The 18,994-nt window shown below is 45.4% G+C and overlaps 1 protein-coding gene across 1 annotated transcript; it reads right to left on the minus strand.

Annotated features, from left to right (window-relative positions):
- Positions 1-402: 402 nt before the first annotated feature.
- Positions 403-18,908, minus strand: LOC118588786 (CMRF35-like molecule 3). Its single transcript, XM_036195328.1, has 8 exons — positions 18,794-18,908; positions 14,854-15,195; positions 13,750-14,002; positions 8,240-8,417; positions 5,997-6,094; positions 2,191-2,300; positions 1,853-1,969; positions 403-627 (listed from the first exon to the last, which is right to left on the minus strand). Exons 1-8 carry the CDS (start codon positions 18,852-18,854, stop codon positions 482-484), a joined length of 1,305 nt encoding a protein of 434 aa, XP_036051221.1. The 5' UTR covers positions 18,855-18,908; the 3' UTR covers positions 403-481.
- Between the last annotated feature and the right edge of the window lie 86 nt (positions 18,909-18,994).

Raw genomic sequence — 18,994 nt, forward strand, 5'->3', positions numbered from 1 at the left:
TGAGGAGGAGAGTGCTGTGAGATGCTGGCATCTGGCTGAACATGGTCACTGCACTCATGACACTGTAGCTGTGGTCACCGGCACAAAACAAAGATAGCAAGATCAGTTAGCATTCCAGCAGGTAGCACTTACTGGACTCAGTGGGTTAGGAAAGAAAGAGAACAATGGAAGGAAGAAAATAGACATGAAGGGGAGGAGGGAACACATGGCTGGGGGAGTGGGAGAGTGGGGTTGGAGGTGGAAGTGATAGAGTGATGTTGTACACGTGTGAAATTATCAAAGCATAAGTAAAGATATTCTATTAAAATATGTATGTATATGTATTTATTGGGCACATACTTTTATGTGTTTAACACATCACAAAGAGTCTTCTAAAAAAAAAATCTCAGAGTATTCTCAGAAACACAGATTTATTTGTTGTCCTCTGCCATCAGAAGAGCTATGTCTAGGGACATGGACAGGGCTTCGATGTCAACAGCCCTCACTGACTATCATAATCAGGACAATGCTGCTTCTCCCCAGAGCACCGCTGAGGCCTGTTTACCCAGAGGACCACACCGAGCATGCTCAGGAGCAGGGGCACCTCCAGAAAGACCAGGACCTTGAAGTAGATGCTGCTTAGTAGGGGTTTGTGGGAACAAGGTCACAATAAGCTCCATGTCCAGAAGGTGATGTTGGGTGTCCTACCCAGGTGTGTGTCCAAGGTGCTCTTTTCAGATACAAGGACAAGGCAGCCCTATCAATGACCAGTGTGACTGATAGCCCAAGAAGTAGCCTGGAACTGTGAATCTGGCTCAATCTCTCCATGGACCTCCACAGCTAAGGCCCCTATCCAGGCAGGTGCTGCCTTCTCCACCCAGGCCCCAACTCTCTTCTAAAGTGAGTTCCTTTATTTCCTCCTGGTGGTTGCTATTTATTATTTATTTGTTTGTTTATTTGTCTGTTTGTATGGGGGCACGGTCTCCTTTTAAATAGCCCAGGCTGTCCTGAAATTCACCATGTAGACCAGGATGGCCTTCAACTCACAGAGATCCACCTGCCTCTATCTTCCATGTACTGGTGTTAAAGGCTTGCACCACCACAAACCAGTGACTCTATTTATTTTCATTAGTTAATTAATTAATTTACTGGTGTGTGTGTGTGTGTGTGTGTGTGTGTGTGTGTGTATGTATGCAGGTGCACATGTGTGTTCATGAACTTGGAGGCCTTGGGTGTCATTCCTCAAGAATCATCACCTTGTTATGTTGGTATGTTGGGACAGGTCTCACTATGCAGCTCTGGCTAGAATGAAATTTGCTGTGTAGTCCAGGCTGATTTTCAGCTCATAGACTGGTCTACCTTTGCCTCCCAAGTGCTGGATTAAAGACATGAGTCACTACTCCTGATCCATCTGTTTTGTTATCTGACAGGACCTCACTTTGGCCTGGAGCTTACCAAGTAGGCTAGGCTGGCTGGCCAGTGAGTCTCAGGGATCCTTCTGTCTCCATCTCCACAGGGAAGTATTTGAAGTGTATGCATGCACGCATGCCCGATATGTGGGTGCTGAGGCTCAAACTCAGATCCTTGTGCTTGCAAGGCAGGCACTTTACCAGCAGAGCCATCTCCCCAGACTCTGGGTGTGTTTTCTGTAGTAACCTCTTGGTAGGAAACTAACTCCATCTCAGCAGGTCTGTGTCTGGGTGTCATTGCTGTGTCCCAATCTGTAGATGAGCAACTGTTGTTCACAAGACACTCCCCCTGGTCAGTGTGGGATTGGAAGATGCAGGAGATGCCCAAGGAGGGAGATCCAAACCCTTCTACCTCCCCTCCTCAGCATTACCCCAATCCAGAGCCCTCAGGGTATTGGTTCCTCACCGGGGTTGTAGGCTGGGACCAGGAGTTGTGTCCTCTGTGGTCACACTGGGCTGAGTGTGCACTGGTGAGGATGTGGGGGACCCCAAGGTATTTGTTCTGTTCTCAGGGATAGAGCCTGTGAAAGGAGCAAAGGATGGAAACATAGACTGCCCCAGTGACCTCAACCCCATCTCCTCCCCACTGAAACCTCTGCAGCTCTGCTGCACACAGATCCCTAGGGACACGGTGGACCTCTGTGTGACAGCCTACATGTCCCATGGCCCCACCAAGGCCTGATCGGGGCTTCTCTTCCCAGTCCTCCCCATGGTGCATTGGGGCTGGTTGGCACTTTCTCACTTGAGGCCAGTCTTCCTGTAGAGGTGAGTTGAAGTGTCAATGACAGGACACTTGGTGCCAGGTCCCTTCCGGCCTCAGGCACACATTTTGCCCCCTTGTCTTCCATCCTTCTGGGGACATCACAGAGTGGTTGGAGTCTGTCTGCCTGGCACCTTCATTCCCACACTGTCACCCCGACAGGCCACTGGACAGTCTTCTCTGAGGAATGGCCAGATGGAAAGTTCTAGAAAGACAGATGCTTGAAGGACCCTGTGGAGAGTGGCCTCTACTGAGGGGAGCTAGAGACATCAGTGGGATTTGGTTCAACATTCCTCACTATGAACCCACAGAGAGTGTTGGAGGGAAGCTGTTATGAGGAAGACAAGACTGAGAACTAGAACAGGAAGCTGGGTGTGCTGATGGGAGCCTGTAATCCCAGTGCCAGAGAGGCAGAGTCAGGAATATCAGTCACTCAAGATGAATCTCAAGTACACAGTCAGTTTGTGGCCAACCTGGGCTGCACAAGACCCTCTCTCTGAAAAGAAAAAAAACTGGAATAACTGAGCAGTTCATCCCCTCCAGCCCCTGACACCACCCTACCCTTAAAGAGATGCACTAATTAGGGTTCTTTAAACAAGGGAGGCTCCACTCTTTAAACAAGGGAGAAAGAACTGCAGACATGGAGAACATTGGGACCAAAGGAGCTGAGAGCCTGTCTTCCATCTGCTTGACCCTCTGCCAGGGAAGGACCACTTTTGAGGGATTCTCTGAGTTACTTCCTGTAGTAAATGGTTTCTCAAATGGGGGGACACAGGGAATCTTAGAGGGGTTGAATGGATTCCTTGGCAATCAAGAACCCCAATATCCAATCTAGGTTCCTTCTTGTGTCTCTGGTTCCTCTCAGAAGCCCCAGAACCACTGTGATGAGGCTGCTCCCTCAGGACCTCCATGGAAGGGGAGTGTTCACTCAGTCCCAGGCCAGAGCAGCCTTTGAGAGAGGGGAGCAGATATGCTGGGTGCTGTTCCCACAAGAGAGAGTGACAGGACCAAATGAGACCTGGGAGAGAGGACTTGTCTCCTACCAGGACAGGAAGTCACAGAGTGCCAGTGGTTCAAGCCTGTCTCTAGGCCTGAGACTGTCACACGGGACACACAGAGTCTCCAACAGGGCCTGGTGAGAGAGCTTGGTGGGGAAAGACCCTGCTTGTCAAACCCGATGACCTGAGTTTGAGCCCCAGCACCACACTGTAGAGGGAGAACTAAGTGCCAGTTCTCAGACTGACACACACTGTGGGTGAGTCTAGATAGATAGATAGATAGATAGATAGATAGATAGATAGATAGATGGATGGATGGATGGATGGATGGATGGATGGATGGATGGATGGATGGATGGATAGATCAGCAGACAGACAGATCTGCTCATCACACCCCTTCACTGACACGCAGGGTGGCTTTTTCCTATTTGTGAGTGACACTCTTACCTCATAATCCAATTTCTGCCTCTCTCGGTGCCCTCTCATCATCCTGCTTTTTTTTTTCTCCTGAGACAAGATTTCTCTATGTAGTCCTGACTGCCTTGGGACCCTCTCTGTAGACCAGGTAGGGCTCAAACTCACAGAGATCCGTCTCTCTTACCTCCCGAGTGCTGGGATTAAGGGCATGCATTTCCACCACCTGGCTCATTTCATGGTTTTAAAGTAGATTATTTGGCTACCATTCTACAGCATTCCCCTCATGGGTCCCAGATGAAAAGCCATGTCCCCAGAGAGGACTTGTGTGACCACCCTACATCCCTCTTCACATGGCTTGGTTCCTCCATTGAGCTTATTGCAACTTGCAAGTCTTTGTGCTTGGGACAGAATGTAAGCTCCATTCTAGCTTTTGGAGTATACCAGGGCTTGGCACTTAGTAGGCTCTTACTAGATATTTCTTGAATAATAACAAAGGAATTACTTTGAGATACTTCCCATAATTCTCAGTGGGGCTAGGAGAGAATCGTTAATTTGTTCATCAAGCCTTTTCATTATTAATTGATGTGGCCAGTTTGGATACATGATGGACAGTTTCTGTCCTTGTCAGAAACCATGCCAGTGGCTGGAGAGATGGCTCAGTGGCTAAGTTGTTGTTCTTCCAGAGGACGTGGGTTCAATACCCAGCACCTACACAGAGGCTTACAACCATCCTTAACTCTAGTTCCAAGAAAGCTGACGCCCTCCTTTTGCCTCTGTGTGGCACTAGGCATGCATATGGTACACAGACATGTGTGCAATCAAAAAGACACATACAACATAAAATACAGGAATAACAAAAAAAAATTTTTTTTAAATGGGTGCTGCTCTTGCAGAGGACCTGAGTTCAGTTCCCTGCATCCCCCACCCCACCCCCCACCAAGTGGCTTACCACCACCTGAGCTCCATTTAGGGAATCTGCACCTTTTTCTGCATTCCCTGGACACCTGCACTCACATGCACATACCCACATACAGGTACACATAATTTAAAATGATAATAATCATAAATAACTTTTTAAATAAACTCACGGCAGGAACTGGAAAGATGGCTCAGCGGTTAAGGGGACCTGCCACTGTTCCACCAGCCAGAATTGATGCCAGCATTTATAGAGCAGCTCACAACCCTCTGTAACTCTAGTTCCAGGGGATCCTCTGGCTTCTTCTGGCCTCTGTGGGCACTAGGATCACATGTAGTACACAGAAAAATATGCAGGCTGAATATCCATGCACATAAAATAAAAATTTTAATTACAAAAAGAAACTCATACCAGGGTTCCTGGCAGTATGGTGACTGCGATCTCAGGACTCCAGTGATGCTCTGGCCTTGAGGTGGCTCCAGAATCTGCCTTCCTTCCCTTCCCCTACACTTGGCACCAGCTGTTCCTTGTCACGTTTCTGAGCCCTGAGCCACTGTATCTTAAGGCTTGAAACTGGGAAGAAGTTGAAGAATTTAACAAAAAAGCAGAGGGAGGAATTTAAAAAACAAAAACCAAGGAGTGAAATTACTGTTGAGTAAGCAAATGCCAGCACCCCTAGTTCTGTCCCTGGGACCCAAGGAAAGGCTGCAGAGAGGACCGATTGTATAAAAGTGTTCTCTGACCTCCAAATTTGTGCTATGGCATGTCCACATACACTATAGGTGTGTGCATACTATTACACACACACATACATACACATTCACACACACACATGCTTAATTATTGTTTTAAGGACAAAACTCCAAGGAGCATCAGATAGGATGTGGATGATCTTTTTTGAGGTCTGGAAATACAGCTGTTTGTAGATGAAGGAGGCTGTGAGATAGGAGGCAGGACCCTGTGGCTGCCACCAGATCTTCTCCTTTTCAGCCCCCTGGTTCATTGTTCTGTGGCCTTGGAGACCTGGAACCCAGGGCTCAGGTGGGAGTGAGAGAAAGTCTGTTCTAGACTCCAGGGAGAAGAAACATGCCAGGGACCATGGCCAGGACCTGTCTCACAAGATCTCTCCCCATAACAGACCTCAGCTACAGTTTTCTGTGTAACATGGGGAAGCTGCTTCTAGTTTTCCCTGATGCAGGAGGCAAAGGAGATGGATTAGTGGGCTGCGTGGTTTCTTCATGATCTGTTTGTGCCAGACCAGGGGTGTCTGAGGGAGACAGGAGTGTGTCTTCCTCACACTTCTGCTCAGGGACATCCGACCCAGAAGACTTGAGGAAAGATCTGTCTTCATATCATGAGAAAATGACAGAGACGCCTGGTGTTTCACCACCAGGGCAGATTTTCTAGGCCTCCAGCCACAGACAATCACAGCACGAGAGGAGGAGGAAATATAGTACCCACGGCCTCTAGAATAGCCAGACACATCATGGTGAAAGTCTGCCAACAAGGCAGCAAGTTGAGCAATAAGAAAAGGAGGAGCTGGGGGGTAATGAATCTGCATAAACAGGAAGGGTGGGGACAACCCACAGGGAGGTCTGCAGAACGGGTCATAAGGATCTCACGCACAAAACGTGCTGTGCTGACAAAACCCATCCTGGAGAGAAGGTGGGGACACTCAGATGGGAAACTCTTCCCTTTTTAAATTTTTATTTTATTGTTTTAAAAAAATGTTTACAGCTTCATAAGTATGTACAATGAATTTTAGTCATCTCCACTGCTATTACCCATCCTCAACTCCCTTCCTGTTCCCACTTCTTTCTTTGTTTTATTTTTATTTTCTTACTTTTTTTTATTTTTGAGACAGGGTTTCTCTGTGTAGTCATGAAACTCATTCTATAGACCAGGCTGGCTTTGAACTCGGAGATCTGCCTGTCTCTGCCTGCCTCTATTGGGATTAAATATTTGTGCCACCACCTCCTTCTAATGAGCCCGTCTCTTGATTACCTGTCATATCTCTCTCTCTCTCTCTCTCTCTCTCTCTCTCTCTCTCTCTCTCTCTGTGTGTGTGTGTGTGTGTGTTCCACTGGGTTTAATTAGGATTGAGTGTGGGTGGGGATTATTTACTGGACATGGGCAGCTGACCAGCGGCTACACCACTGAAGCAATACAAAGCCTCCTCTCAACAAACGCAGACTCCCTGGAGGTCCAAATATGTCATCAAGGAGAAGATGCTCACATGGGGTCTCTTCCCACACAAATGGGGAGCACATCCATGTTAGGTGTGAGTTTGAGCTGTGGGTGTCAGAGCCAAACAGAATGAGAAGAATCTGTGTGTTGTGGGGTGCATAACTCAGCACGGCTGAGGCTGGAGAGCTGGGAACAACTATTTTCCACCTGCGTCTTTGCCTTTGCACCTTTCAGCTTCCTCTGGCATTTAACCTGGTCTTTCTCATTTTGAAGCTTGTATTTGGATGGTGTGTAGTGCTTAGAGAGTGAATAGATGCTTCTGAAGGAACAGGAGGACAGCTGAGTGACCTGGTGTGGGGACCGGCCCTAGAGGGGTTAACAGGGTGAGATGAGCTCCTGACTCTGAGGAGACAGCAGCCTTCACCCAGTTCACTCCCCATTTGGTCTCACTAGGGAGAGTCTAGACTTCAGGGAGCAAGACTGAGCTGCCCTGTGGGAACAGGTGCACAGAGACTCAGCCAACCGCTCCATCTCTGTTTGGAACGCACAACACTGGGTTGTGTTGACAAAAAAAAGAAAACAGAGTATGTTCTCTGTGTAAGTTACAGACAGGCATGTGACAGTGGCAATCTCTCATGCCACTTGGTGCCACTTGGTGAGGACACATTTCCCAGATATTTGATCAAACACCTGTAAGGTGGCCCACAGACTTGGGATGACATGTGTCCTCCAAGCAACTGGGGCCCTAAAAAGAAACATGACTTATCTTGTATTTTCTACTCCATGGGAGGCCATCAGAGGAAGAAAGGCCTAGGAAAGCACTGTCGGATGTTCTGAGAGAGGGAGAACCTGAGTGGGTTCCAGAACCTCAGCTGTCCCTGCTATAGGATGAGGAAGTAGTGTGTGGCTGAGCCCACAGAACCCCAGAGTTATGGTACTGCTGACCACAGTCATTTCCTCATAGAAATATTCTTTTCTTGGTTGGAGAGATGGCTCAGTAGGTAAAGAGCTTGCCTTCCTTGTAAGTACAAAGACACGAGTTTAATCACTACAACCTATGTTTTTATTTTGGTGTGTGTGTGTGTGTGTGTGTATGTGTGTGTGTGTGTCTGTGTCTGTGTCTGTGTCTGTGTGTGTGTGTGTGTTAAAGCTAGGGCAATTATGTGTGCTCATATTGGCAAGATAGGAACTGAGGCAGGTAGGTCCCTGGAGTTCCCCACCAGCTATATTGGCCTACATGGCAAAGGTCCAGTCCACTGAGAAATCCTATCTCCAACATTACTGGAATGACACCAGATTTGTCCTCTACATACACATATGCACCCACAGTGTAAACACACACACACACACACACACACACACACACACACACACACACAAGATATAGATAGATAGATAGATAGATAGATAGATAGATACATACATACATACATACATAGATACATAGATAGATACAGAGAGAGAGAGAGAGAGAGAGAGAGAGAGAGAGAGAGAGATATTATTTTCTATCTACATGGAGGTATTTCTCTCTGTACCAGGCATCAGAACTGTGGACCTTCAGCAGGCCAATTTCACCTCCCCCAGAGCACCTCTGAGGCCTGTTCACCCAGAGGACAGCAATAAGCATGCTCAGGAGCAGGGGCACCTCCACAAAGACCAGGAGCTGGAAGTAGATGCTGCTCAGCAGGGACCTGCAGGAAATGAAGGAGACAGAAAGTAAGGTGTCACCTGGCATAGAGGTCTCAGGCTTCCGCATGTCCATGTCGTAGCCTTCAGTGGCCAGAAGAAGGACAGACCTGGATGCAAGCAGGATGGCCTCCCTGCAAGTGTGTGGCAGGTCATGCTGTCTGTAGGCTCAGCTCCTGCCTGGGGAAGCTTTGCCTGATTTTCCTCAATTCCCCTTTGACCACTATCCTTTCTGTTTGACCGGTCTCCCAGAAGTCCTCCTCATCTAGTCTGCATTCCAGTCAGGCTGCAGGCTTCCCTGATCCCTGAACTTCTGGCCTTGGCTTCTGCTACATTCTTTACCCAGATGTCCCTGCCCAACCTCATCACTGCCTGTGTGAGAACTGACATACATCTTAGGAGACTTGGGTACACTACATCAAGAACTGGTTGGTGGCTGCTTCTGCTCTGTCACATTGGAGTTGACACTGATGCTGTAGTTCTTCATGTTCCTTTATTATACCCTGTGGGACCATGAGGCCCTGAACAGTATTGATCTCCTCTTCCCCACCTCTGTCATCCTTATCCCCTTCCCAGGACTCCATCTCCCTCCTTGACTATCCTTGGTTTCTCCTTTGACCCAACACAAGTCCATCCTCAGCCCATGGAAAGGATCTACAACTACAGATACTCTGTGAGTCACAGGTTAACATGAACATGTTCCTGGAAGATGGAAGAGCTGCCACTTGTCAGACCATGCATCAGATGTCCTGACATGTTTCCCAGGACTGAGCTCTGTCCATGTTTCACACTCTTGGACTCCTATTCTATACATTTCTGGAGCCTCCTATCCTCTCTCTCTCTCCATGACTAACACTCCATCCACTTGAAAAACAAATCAACAAAAACACTTCCAAAGCACTAGGAGAGAAAGAAAATTTAAAAAGTAATCCTCAAGGTAGCCTACAACGTCGTTACACTGTGGAATATTCCTTTACACTGCATGAATATGTCACTGTGATTGGTTTAATAAAAAGTTAAACAGCCATTAGGTAGGTAAGATTTTGAGGGCAGAGAAAACGCTGGGAAAAAGGGTGGAGTTTAAAAGTCACCAGCTAGATGGGAAAGAAGCAACATGAAATGATGAAATAAGTAAGCCTCAGGGCAGCACATAGATTAATAGAAATTGGTTAATTTCAGTTAAAATCACTAGCTAAAAGCAAGCCTATCAGCCGAGGATTTATAATTATAATAAGTCTCTGTGTGGTTATTTGGGAGTGGCTGGTAGAACAGGGTGGTTTGTCAAAAAACTCTGCCTACAAATGGTGCCCAAGGTGGGGCAAGGCCACTCTTATCCACATAATACCTTAAAAAAAAGCTTAAGAAAGCCTTCCAAACACACAAAAACAGAGCCAAACTCAGTTTTCTAGTCCCCCAGTCCTCACCCAAGCTATAGTACAAAGAGGTTTCTCTCAGCCACTGCTTGCCGGCTTGAGGCCCCAGAGTGAGCCCCGCCAGCACATCATGAACTAAGTAAGCTGCAAGGGTTTAAGTTTTGCTCATACAGACAGAAAAGATCACTGACACACAGTAAAGGCAGATCCAGACAGAAAAAAAAAAACCCTCTAAACTGATTACAGTGTGTTTAAAAATATACATAGTGTAGGAGGCCAGCTTCCACTTTTTCTCAGGATACTCTTGAGGAGAGAGGGATAAGAAATATTAGATAGAAGGAGAGTGTGGAGAAGAGACAGACAGAAACACAAGATAGCTTTGGGAGGGCCTGAATCAATATCCACCCACCCCTTCTGTCTCTTCTAAAGGACTTTTTATAGGAATACCAAGGGGTGGTGTAAAAGATTTTCCCCTAGCACAGCCAAGTGCAGACCCTTCTAACCACCTGGCAACCATGCACGGTCAAGGCAGCCCTGTTGGGTAAAGCAAGCTCAGATCTCACTAGGAAACTTCTGTGAGCTCCCATAACATAGGTTGGGAGAGAAAAGAGAAAGATTATTAGATATTCATAGAAAAAAAGTTTAAAGACAATAAAGTCTTTAAAAAAGAAATAAAGTAAAAAAAAATGTAAAGATGAAAAATACACAGGAGTCTGGATCCTATGTCTTATTGTGTTGTCCTTAATTTTCTGATTGCTGATGAAGGAGCAATAGCTGCTAAGAGACATTGAATTATGAAAACCAGCCTATATATTTAAAAAATATCTTGACTTCAAAATGGAAGTCAAATGGTATGTTGCTTTGGGAGAGAGATTACACTTTCATTTCCACAGGAAATGAGAGGCTGTGGATTAATTCCAGGTTGATATGGCTCAGGTTTGATCAGGAAAGACCCCCGCCCTGGAAATCCTGGCTACAGACATAAAGAAATAAATCTTTAAAAAAAAAAACAAACTACAAAACATGTAAGGTATCTTTTTCCTGGTAAAACATAAAACAAAAAAAAATCATCTTTGACTAACCTGTGCACGACACACAGTCTATACTTGTATTGGTACAAATATGTATGTTACCTTTAAAAGATTATGTATTTTCAGAACTAGGAGACCAGACACCAACAAAAAACTTATGTATGGCCCAAACGATCCAACATCTCAGAGTGCCTCTGTTGTGGTTTCCTGAGAGTTCTGGATCCAGAACAGCTTCAAGGCTGCTGGCTAAGATGGTCTAACCTAACAAAATACTACATTCAGGACTTGACTATAACCCTGAATTTTCTTGCATAATGCCAGTGCCCCCAGACAATAGGAAGCAGTCTAAAAAAAACAACACTCACATTTCCAAAAGATGGGTTATGGATGTTTGTTATCATTTAAGGGGGGGGGGTTGGTTACAAGTTGTTATTGGTTGTAATAAGGAAAAAAGCTAAACAAAAGAGTTAAATTCAAAGATCTCCTTCGAAAGGAAGAAAAGGGGGTATGATATAGGAATGATAGGAAAAACAGGTAGATTATTGAATCTACTTTAATCCAGAAAACAACTATTACTCTCAAAATATTTTACATTGGTATGGATTTTAGTGTATTGATACAAATGTAAAGTTATATTTGCCATGTTATATGTGTGTTTCTACTCTTGTTTGGGGTATTGTGTTTATGCAACTCATTTAAAAATATAATATAATTTAAAAATACAGGTTAATTGTCATCTATAATACTCAAACTTATAGTCATGTTAGGTATGTTTTCAGGGTTAGACAAACAGATTTAGGTAGATGGTAGTCTTTAAACACTTCAGAGACCTACAGAATATGGCATTTAAGGTGGTTAATAACCCAAAGCTTTTCATGACACTGAGACATGTCTGCTTCTGACAGCACCCATTTACTTCAAAAGAAGATAATGGGAATCGAAGAACTTCCATATTGAGTTTGATTTCTTTATGGCAAAATCTAGCCCTTTGGGCAAAGAAACTGCCCTTATCTCAATTGCTGATGGTATGCTGTCCAAACTGGACCAGAAGGATGCAAAAAAGTGACTGCCAAATTTTGCCAAGACCAGGTAGTACAATCTTTCAAAGTTCCCTGCTTCTCAGAAAGGTCTGTGAGATATACTAAGCCTGTAGGCCAAAGATGGATGCCCCAGCATTACAGAAGAACTTTGGATGACTGTCCAGGCAGCCAGATATTGCTGTCATTAAGTAACATTATATCCTCCTAGGGTCTTTGATGGAATTAAAGACTAAACAATTAAACTTAAAGTTTTCCTTAGTTATGATAAAAATTAAATTAGGTATAAAACTTTGAACTCACAAAGATAAGATAAATAATAGAGAGTTTTCTCCAAACATGCCAAATACAAATGGACTGGATATTATAAATGTAATTCTTACCTACAATTGTTCTTATTGTCTATAGTTTTATTATGTTAGAGTTTAAACCTTTACCTTTCTTTCTTTCTTTTTCTTTTCTTTTCTTTTCTTTTTTTTTTGGTTTTTTTTGAGACAGGGTTTCTCCGTGTAGTTTTGTGCCTTTCCTGGATCTCACTCTGTAGTCCAGGCTAGCCTCGAACTAACAGAGATCCACCTGCCTCTGCCTCCCAAGTGCTGGGATTAAAGGCAGGTGCCACCACTACCCAGCAAAACCTTTCTTTTTTATTCACACTAAAAGGCAGAAATGTAAAATATTCCTTTACACTGTGTGAATATATGTCACTGTGACTGGTTTAATAAAAAAGCTAAACATCCAGTAGCTAGGTAGGATTTTCAGAGCAGAGAGAATGCTGGAAAGAAGAAGGGTGGCGTCTGGGGGTCACCAGCCAGATGTGAACGAAGGAACATAGAAAGTGCAGAGATAAGGTAAATGAGCCTTGGGGCAGCACATAGATTAATAGCAATGGGTTAATTTAAGTTATGAGAGCTGGCTAAAAACAAGCCTAAGCTATCAGCTTAGCATTTATAATTAATAATAAATCACTGTGTGGTTATTTCAGAGTGGGTGGCAGGACAGAGCTGATCAGTGGTCCCTAGGAAAAACTCTGCCTACAGAACACTTTGAGACATGTTTGTCTAGCTTAAGATTTAGTGGGCAGAAAGAATACTATAGAGGGGTAGGGACTAGATAAGACCTAAGGAACAATTCTCAGGGAGGGCTAGAGAGGTAGCCTCTGCCTTCAAGGTAGGGGTACGAGGAGGCTTGTGGTTTAGCTGTGTCCTTGACTGTGGTGTAATTATGCCAAGGTAGCTATACCATGCTGGGAATTCCTCTGGACACCTTTGAGAGTGAGAAGCATCATACCAACACAGCACAGCCCTCAGTCACCCACGTCCTCCTCTGCACTGTGTAGACCCTCACATTAGCTTTTGGCCAAGTTGCTTTGGAACAATGAAATTTATTTATGGGCTGCAGTCAGCAGCTGATGGGAAAAGAATCTCTTCTAACTCAGGGGAGACTCAACCATGACCCACTCTCCTACCCTCTGGGGGACACATAGGGGAGACATCAAAGTCCAGGCTCAGTCTCTTCTACCACTCAGAAGAAGATACTGCCTTCCTATAACTGGGCTTAGAATGGAAGTCTTGGTATACTAAAAGGTAAAAGGGTTGGGAAGCCCACCTCAAACTTTGACACCAGAATACAGCAGCCCCAGTGTCCCTCTAAGATCATTACTGAGTTTAGCAAATAAAATTACAAGATGGCCATGCCAATTTGGTATTCAGATAAGTGACTTTTTCAAAATTATAAATATAACCATTTAATGCTTGGGATATACTTAGGCTAGAAATGAACTGTTTTCATGGATCCTAGGAGTCCTGGGTATCTTGTGTTTTATGTGGATGCCCTCCCAGGGGATAGGCCACAGGGACAGCCCAGTGGGAAGAGCTGCCAGAATCCAGCTCTGCTTACCAGGTAAGGGTGCTGGTATGGGTCTCTTCATAGTTGCCAGTGTTCTCCATGGTTGATGGTGTGGATGTCAGAACTGGGGCCATGGTGGTTGATGGTGTGGATGTCAGAACTGGGGCCATGGTGGTTGATGGTGTGGATGTCAGAACTGGGGCCATGGTGGTTGATGGTGTGGATGTCAGAACTGGGGACATGGTGGTTGATGGTGTGGATGTCAGAACTGGAGTCATGGCTGTCATTATTATAGTTGAAGTTTCTGGGGAAAGACACAAACAGCACATGGTTCAGCTCTGGGTATGGCCTAATCTTTTCCCACTAGGAATTAAGGAATTTGCTCTCCAGTCACCATCCAAACCTTCACATTAATTCTTTTCTAAAGAAAGATGATGTGGGGAGCAAAGCAGCCCCCCCTTTAAAACTTGCTTCCTTCACAGCTCACTCATTACTGCCTGGTGTGCAATATGCAGAAAAACTCCAGTTTTTCAATTTTTCTCTATTTTTAAAATACACTTATTGATACGTCTATGAATATTTGCTTGCACATATCTATGGGCACCATGTGCACGTGGGGCTTGTGGAGGCCAGGAGAGATCAGATCCCCAGGAACTGGAGTTGAAGATGGTTGTGAGCTGCCCTAGGGGTGCTGGGATCCAAACCCAGTCCTCTGGAAAAGCAGCCAGTGCTCTTAATCACTAAGCCATCTCTCCAGCTCCAATTTTGTCTATTTTCTTTATTGTAGTTTCAACAGACACAAATCTGATCCTTATTACTCTATCTTATGCAGAAATAGAGCTTCTGTGGCTTCGTCTATTTTATGTTAAAAGGATGGGGTGGGGCTGTCAGGATGAGAGTTCAGCTCAGTGGTAGAGTGCTTGGCTAGCACACCTGAGGTTCTGAGTTCAGTCCCCAGATCTGTACACGTGAGAATAAGCAAGACACACATGTGGGGGCAGGAAGACAAGGCCTCCCTCCCCTCCCCTTTATCTCAGTAGAAAACAGGACCAGCAGAGTCCACTGTGCTTTCCTTTTCCAGTAAGACTTTTATAGTAATGAGTTCAGGGTCCCTGATTCTTCACCCCAGCCAGGATCTTCTGGAATTTTTCTTACCTGGGTCAATGTTCACATTAACTTCAAAATGGGGATCATATCCAGTTCTCTCAATCGCACACCAGTAAGTGCCAGCATCGCTTATCCTCAGGTCCTCCATGGTCACTGTGACAATGAAGTCGGTCTGGTCGTCCCTGATGGACAGACGGTCCTTCTTCACCAACTGCTCTGATGTATCAGTTTCAATGAGGATCTCACATGTACTCCAATCAGCTCCTCGGCACCAGTACTTCTTATAATTGTTCCAGGATGAATCATAATGGCACCGCACAGTCAAGGAGCCATGCTCCTGACCTCTCACCATGTCTGGTCCTGTGATTGGATCCTGAGCAGTGGAGAAGCCTGGAAAATACAAACCCATGGGCCACTGATCTCCTATTCCAAGAGTGAGACACAGTGCCCTGTGCTGAAAAGAGTTCACAACTGAGCCACAATCAGTACAGAGCTAACCCTTTCTCAAGACAGCTCATCATCATTCTTTGGTCAAAGATTCAAAAACTGGCTGACGGGCCCAGTTACAGGTCTCAGAAGTTAAAATGGTGACACTGAGCGACCATGACTTCCCATCGTCCGTCCCTCTTCATGCCACAATGGCCAATGAAAGTCCATTTCAAAGAATCTTTTTGCTACCGTCTTTGCATTGCCCTGGAGCAGAGGACGTGTCAGAAGACCTTGTCCACACAACGAGATCCTGCCTTCATTTCTCACCCCACGACCCTCAGGATTCCATCTGAAGAAGCCACATCCTACGGCCATGCAGAGGCCACTTCAGGCAGTTCCAGCAGTTTCTAGGGGTCCCCGCGCCCCTGGATGAATGACTTGGAAGCTGACCAAAATGACACCATCAATCTGGTATTCCTGTGGTGCAGAGCCCACAGCACCCAGATCCTGTGCCGTCTTTCAGATCCATGTAAATCTGACCCAAAGCTCCCAGTGAGGGTTGAGGATGAAGCTCAATAGGTGGGGTGCTTACATAGCATGTAAAAAAGGAAACAATAACAAATATCTGCTTAGAAATGATAAAGAAGAGCTTCATGGTTTTGGATTCAACAACAACAATTAAAAAAAAAAGTATGTTCCTAATGGCACAGGTAAGAAACATAAATTACTAAATGCCATTATTTCAAACAAAGATAACTCAGCCAACAGAGTGGAGAGACTGCTTGCAGTGTGGGAGAGCATCTTTTCAGACTATGCATCTGACAGGAGGTCAATTTCCGGACTATATGAGAAAGAATTCAACTCAAAGAGTCCACCAGCAATCAGAATCCAATAGAAAATGATCTACTGAGGCACTGTGGCGAAGGTTTAGTCAGCAAGACACCTGCTGTGTTAGCCTAAGCACAAAGAACCTGAGTTTGTGTCCCCAGCAACCATGTAAATGTCAGGAGTGCTGGTGTGTCCCTGGAGCCCAGCACAGTGGTGGACAGTAGAGACAGGAGATCCTGGAAGCTCCTTGGCCATCCAAGCCAGCTTCAGTTTCAGAGAGGAACCCTGTCTCAAAACATAAAGGTGGGAGTAGGGCATGGTGGTGCATGCTTTAATGCCAGCACTCAGGAGGCATCGGCAGGCAGATCTCTGTGAGTTCAAGGCCAGCCTAGTTTACATAAAGAGTTTCAGGACATCTGAAGCTACATAGTGAGACCATGTGCCAAAAATAAAATAAAATAAAGGTGGGCATGCACACTTGTTCACACCCACACCCACATGAGCAGATGAACTGAGCACATAGTTCTCAAAGGAGATACAAATGGTCAATAAATATATGGAGAAATGCTCCATTTCACTAATTGTCAGGGAGATTGATGCAAATCAGGATCACAGAGAGCTGTCATCATCCCCCAGTCAGAATGGACATTACCAAAAAGACAAAATATATTAACTGTATATGTGCATGTGGGACAGTCTCACATGCTGTGGGTTGGAATGTAAATTAGGCATCTATGGGAAACAGTATGGAAGTTCCTCAAAAAGCATAGAACTGCCACATAAGTCAGCAACTGCACTTGGGGATAAGGCCTGGGTTAGATACTTCTTGTCAACCTGACTCCATCTTGGGGCATGCAGAAAGAAAGACATCAGTTGAGAAGATGCCTCTATCAGGTGGGCCTCTAGGCAAGTCTGTGGGGGCATTTTCTTGATGTGGGGAGGTCTAGTCCACTGTGGGTGGTGTCAGTCCTGGGTAGTGAAAAAGAACAGGCTGAACGAACCTTGGGGAGCAAGCCAGAAAGCAGCACTCCTCCAGGATCTCTGCTTCAGTTCCTGCCTCCAGGTTCCTGCCCTGCTTGAGCTCCAGCTCTGGATTCTCTCCATGATGGACTGTGATCCGGACATGTAAGTAAACAACCACCCCCGCAGCTGTTCTTGACCATGGTCTATTTCACAGTGATAGAAAGCAAGCCCAGAGCCCAGAGAATTCGTGAGTGTACTGCAGTGATTCTTCCCCCTGTGTTTCCTGCAGCAGATTCACAACAGCCATGGCACAGGATCAGCCTCGATGTGGATGGATGGATCAGAAAGTGTGGTACATAAATGCAGTGGAGTAGCAGTGTAGAAGGACTGAATTCCGTCATTTGCAGGCCAGGGATGGGATTGGGAGGTGAAGTAAACCAGACTTAGAAAGACACTACTACATGTTTCTATTTATATGTGGAAGCTAAAAAGTTATTCTCTGGGTCTAGGGGATGGGGAGATGGACAGATTAGTAAAGTGTTTGCTGCAGAAGCAGGAGAACCCGAGTCTGGATTCCCAGAGCACTTGGGAAAAGCCAGGTGAGATGGGGTGAGTCTGTAGCCCTCAGAGCTGGGGAGTCAGTGACAGGGGGATCCCTGAGGATCACTGGACACATAGACTGATCAGTGAATCAGTGAGCTCTGTGTTCAGTTTGAGACCCTGTCTCAACAAACAAGGTACCCACAGTTAATCTCTGGCTTCCACATATGTGTGTGCACCCACACATATGTACTTGAGCACATACGCACACTAAACATTTACACATGCATATACCTCACAGACAGATTCTTTTAATAAAGAACAAAAGTTAACTTCAAAGAAGTAGTGAACAGAATATTCGTTATCAGCCTGGGAAGGGTGCCAGGGAAGAAAGGGGGGGGGGAAGAGAGAGAGAGAGAGAGAGAGAGAGAGAGAGAGAGAGAGAGAGAGAGCGCTTAGGATGTGGGGTCCTTTGGTGAGAGTGACAACGTCTAGTGGTGTACAACACAGCTGAGAAATATGGTTGACAATTCAATATTTTCGAATTACTTCATAGAGAAGATCTCAAATGCCTCTAGTACAAAGAAATGACAGACTCCTGTGATGGATGGTCAGCTACCCGGATCTGACCATCACATCCTATATACACAAGTGCAAATAGCACATTGTATCTATCAGTTTCTTTTTTCTTTTTGAGACAGGTCTCCCTGTGTAGACCAGACTGGCCTTGAACTCACAGACGTCCATCTACCTCAGTCTTCTCAGTGCTGGCATTAGAGCATGCATTACCACACCCCTATAAGTATGTTTAATTACTGTCAATTAAAAATCAGAATGTAACTGGAAATTGAGGTGCATCCTAGAAATCCCAACACTTGGAAGGTGGAGGCCAGAGGATCACAATTTCTGGGTCATCCTAGGCTGCATAAGATCTTATCTCAAAGTGCCAAATATATAGCTATAAATTTATTTTTAAAAGAATTAGTTTGTCCATGGACTCAATCACTTTTGTCAAGCATCAGGATTGAGAAACACACTCTGGAAGGTTTTGTAAATTTTGGTTTTGTTTTCCTGACGCACTCATAGGATCCATCAGATGCCAAAGATTTGCCTTTTATTTAGGGAGCAATCAGCTGGTGAATGAATTAGCCTTTCCTGTTTTCTCTAACCCAGGGCAGACTCTGTGTCCTGCCCCACTGACACTGATGTCTTAGCCCCAGATACTTACCTGGGAGGAAGAGGAGCAGAGCAGGGAACAGCCACATGGTCCTGTCTCCTCTCCTGGCCATGGTGGTGACAGATGCCAACACCCTGCAAGGACTTGAAGCTCAGCCTGAATTTCCTTTAGGTCTCTCTCGTTCACTTCCCTGACAACTTCTCGATTGTGCTTATTTCGAGAAAGAGGATGTCAGTCTTTAAGAAGACCAAG

Source organism: Onychomys torridus, chromosome 8 (genome assembly GCF_903995425.1).
Source record: "Onychomys torridus chromosome 8, mOncTor1.1, whole genome shotgun sequence".
Lineage (NCBI taxonomy): Eukaryota > Metazoa > Chordata > Mammalia > Rodentia > Cricetidae > Onychomys > Onychomys torridus.

Bases quoted from the DNA above. Each gene is read 5' to 3' on its own strand.
- LOC118588786 (XM_036195328.1), bottom strand. From the start codon at position 18,854: ATGGCCAGGAGAGGAGACAGGACCATGTGGCTGTTCCCTGCTCTGCTC. The intron at 8,418-13,749 runs GTAAGCAGAGCT...CATTTCCTGCAG, and splicing joins CATACCAGCACCCTTACCTG to GTCCCTGCTGAGCAGCATCT. The intron at 2,301-5,996 runs GTACTATATTTC...TGATGTCCCCAG, and splicing joins GGCTATTCTAGAGGCCGTGG to AAGGATGGAAGACAAGGGGG.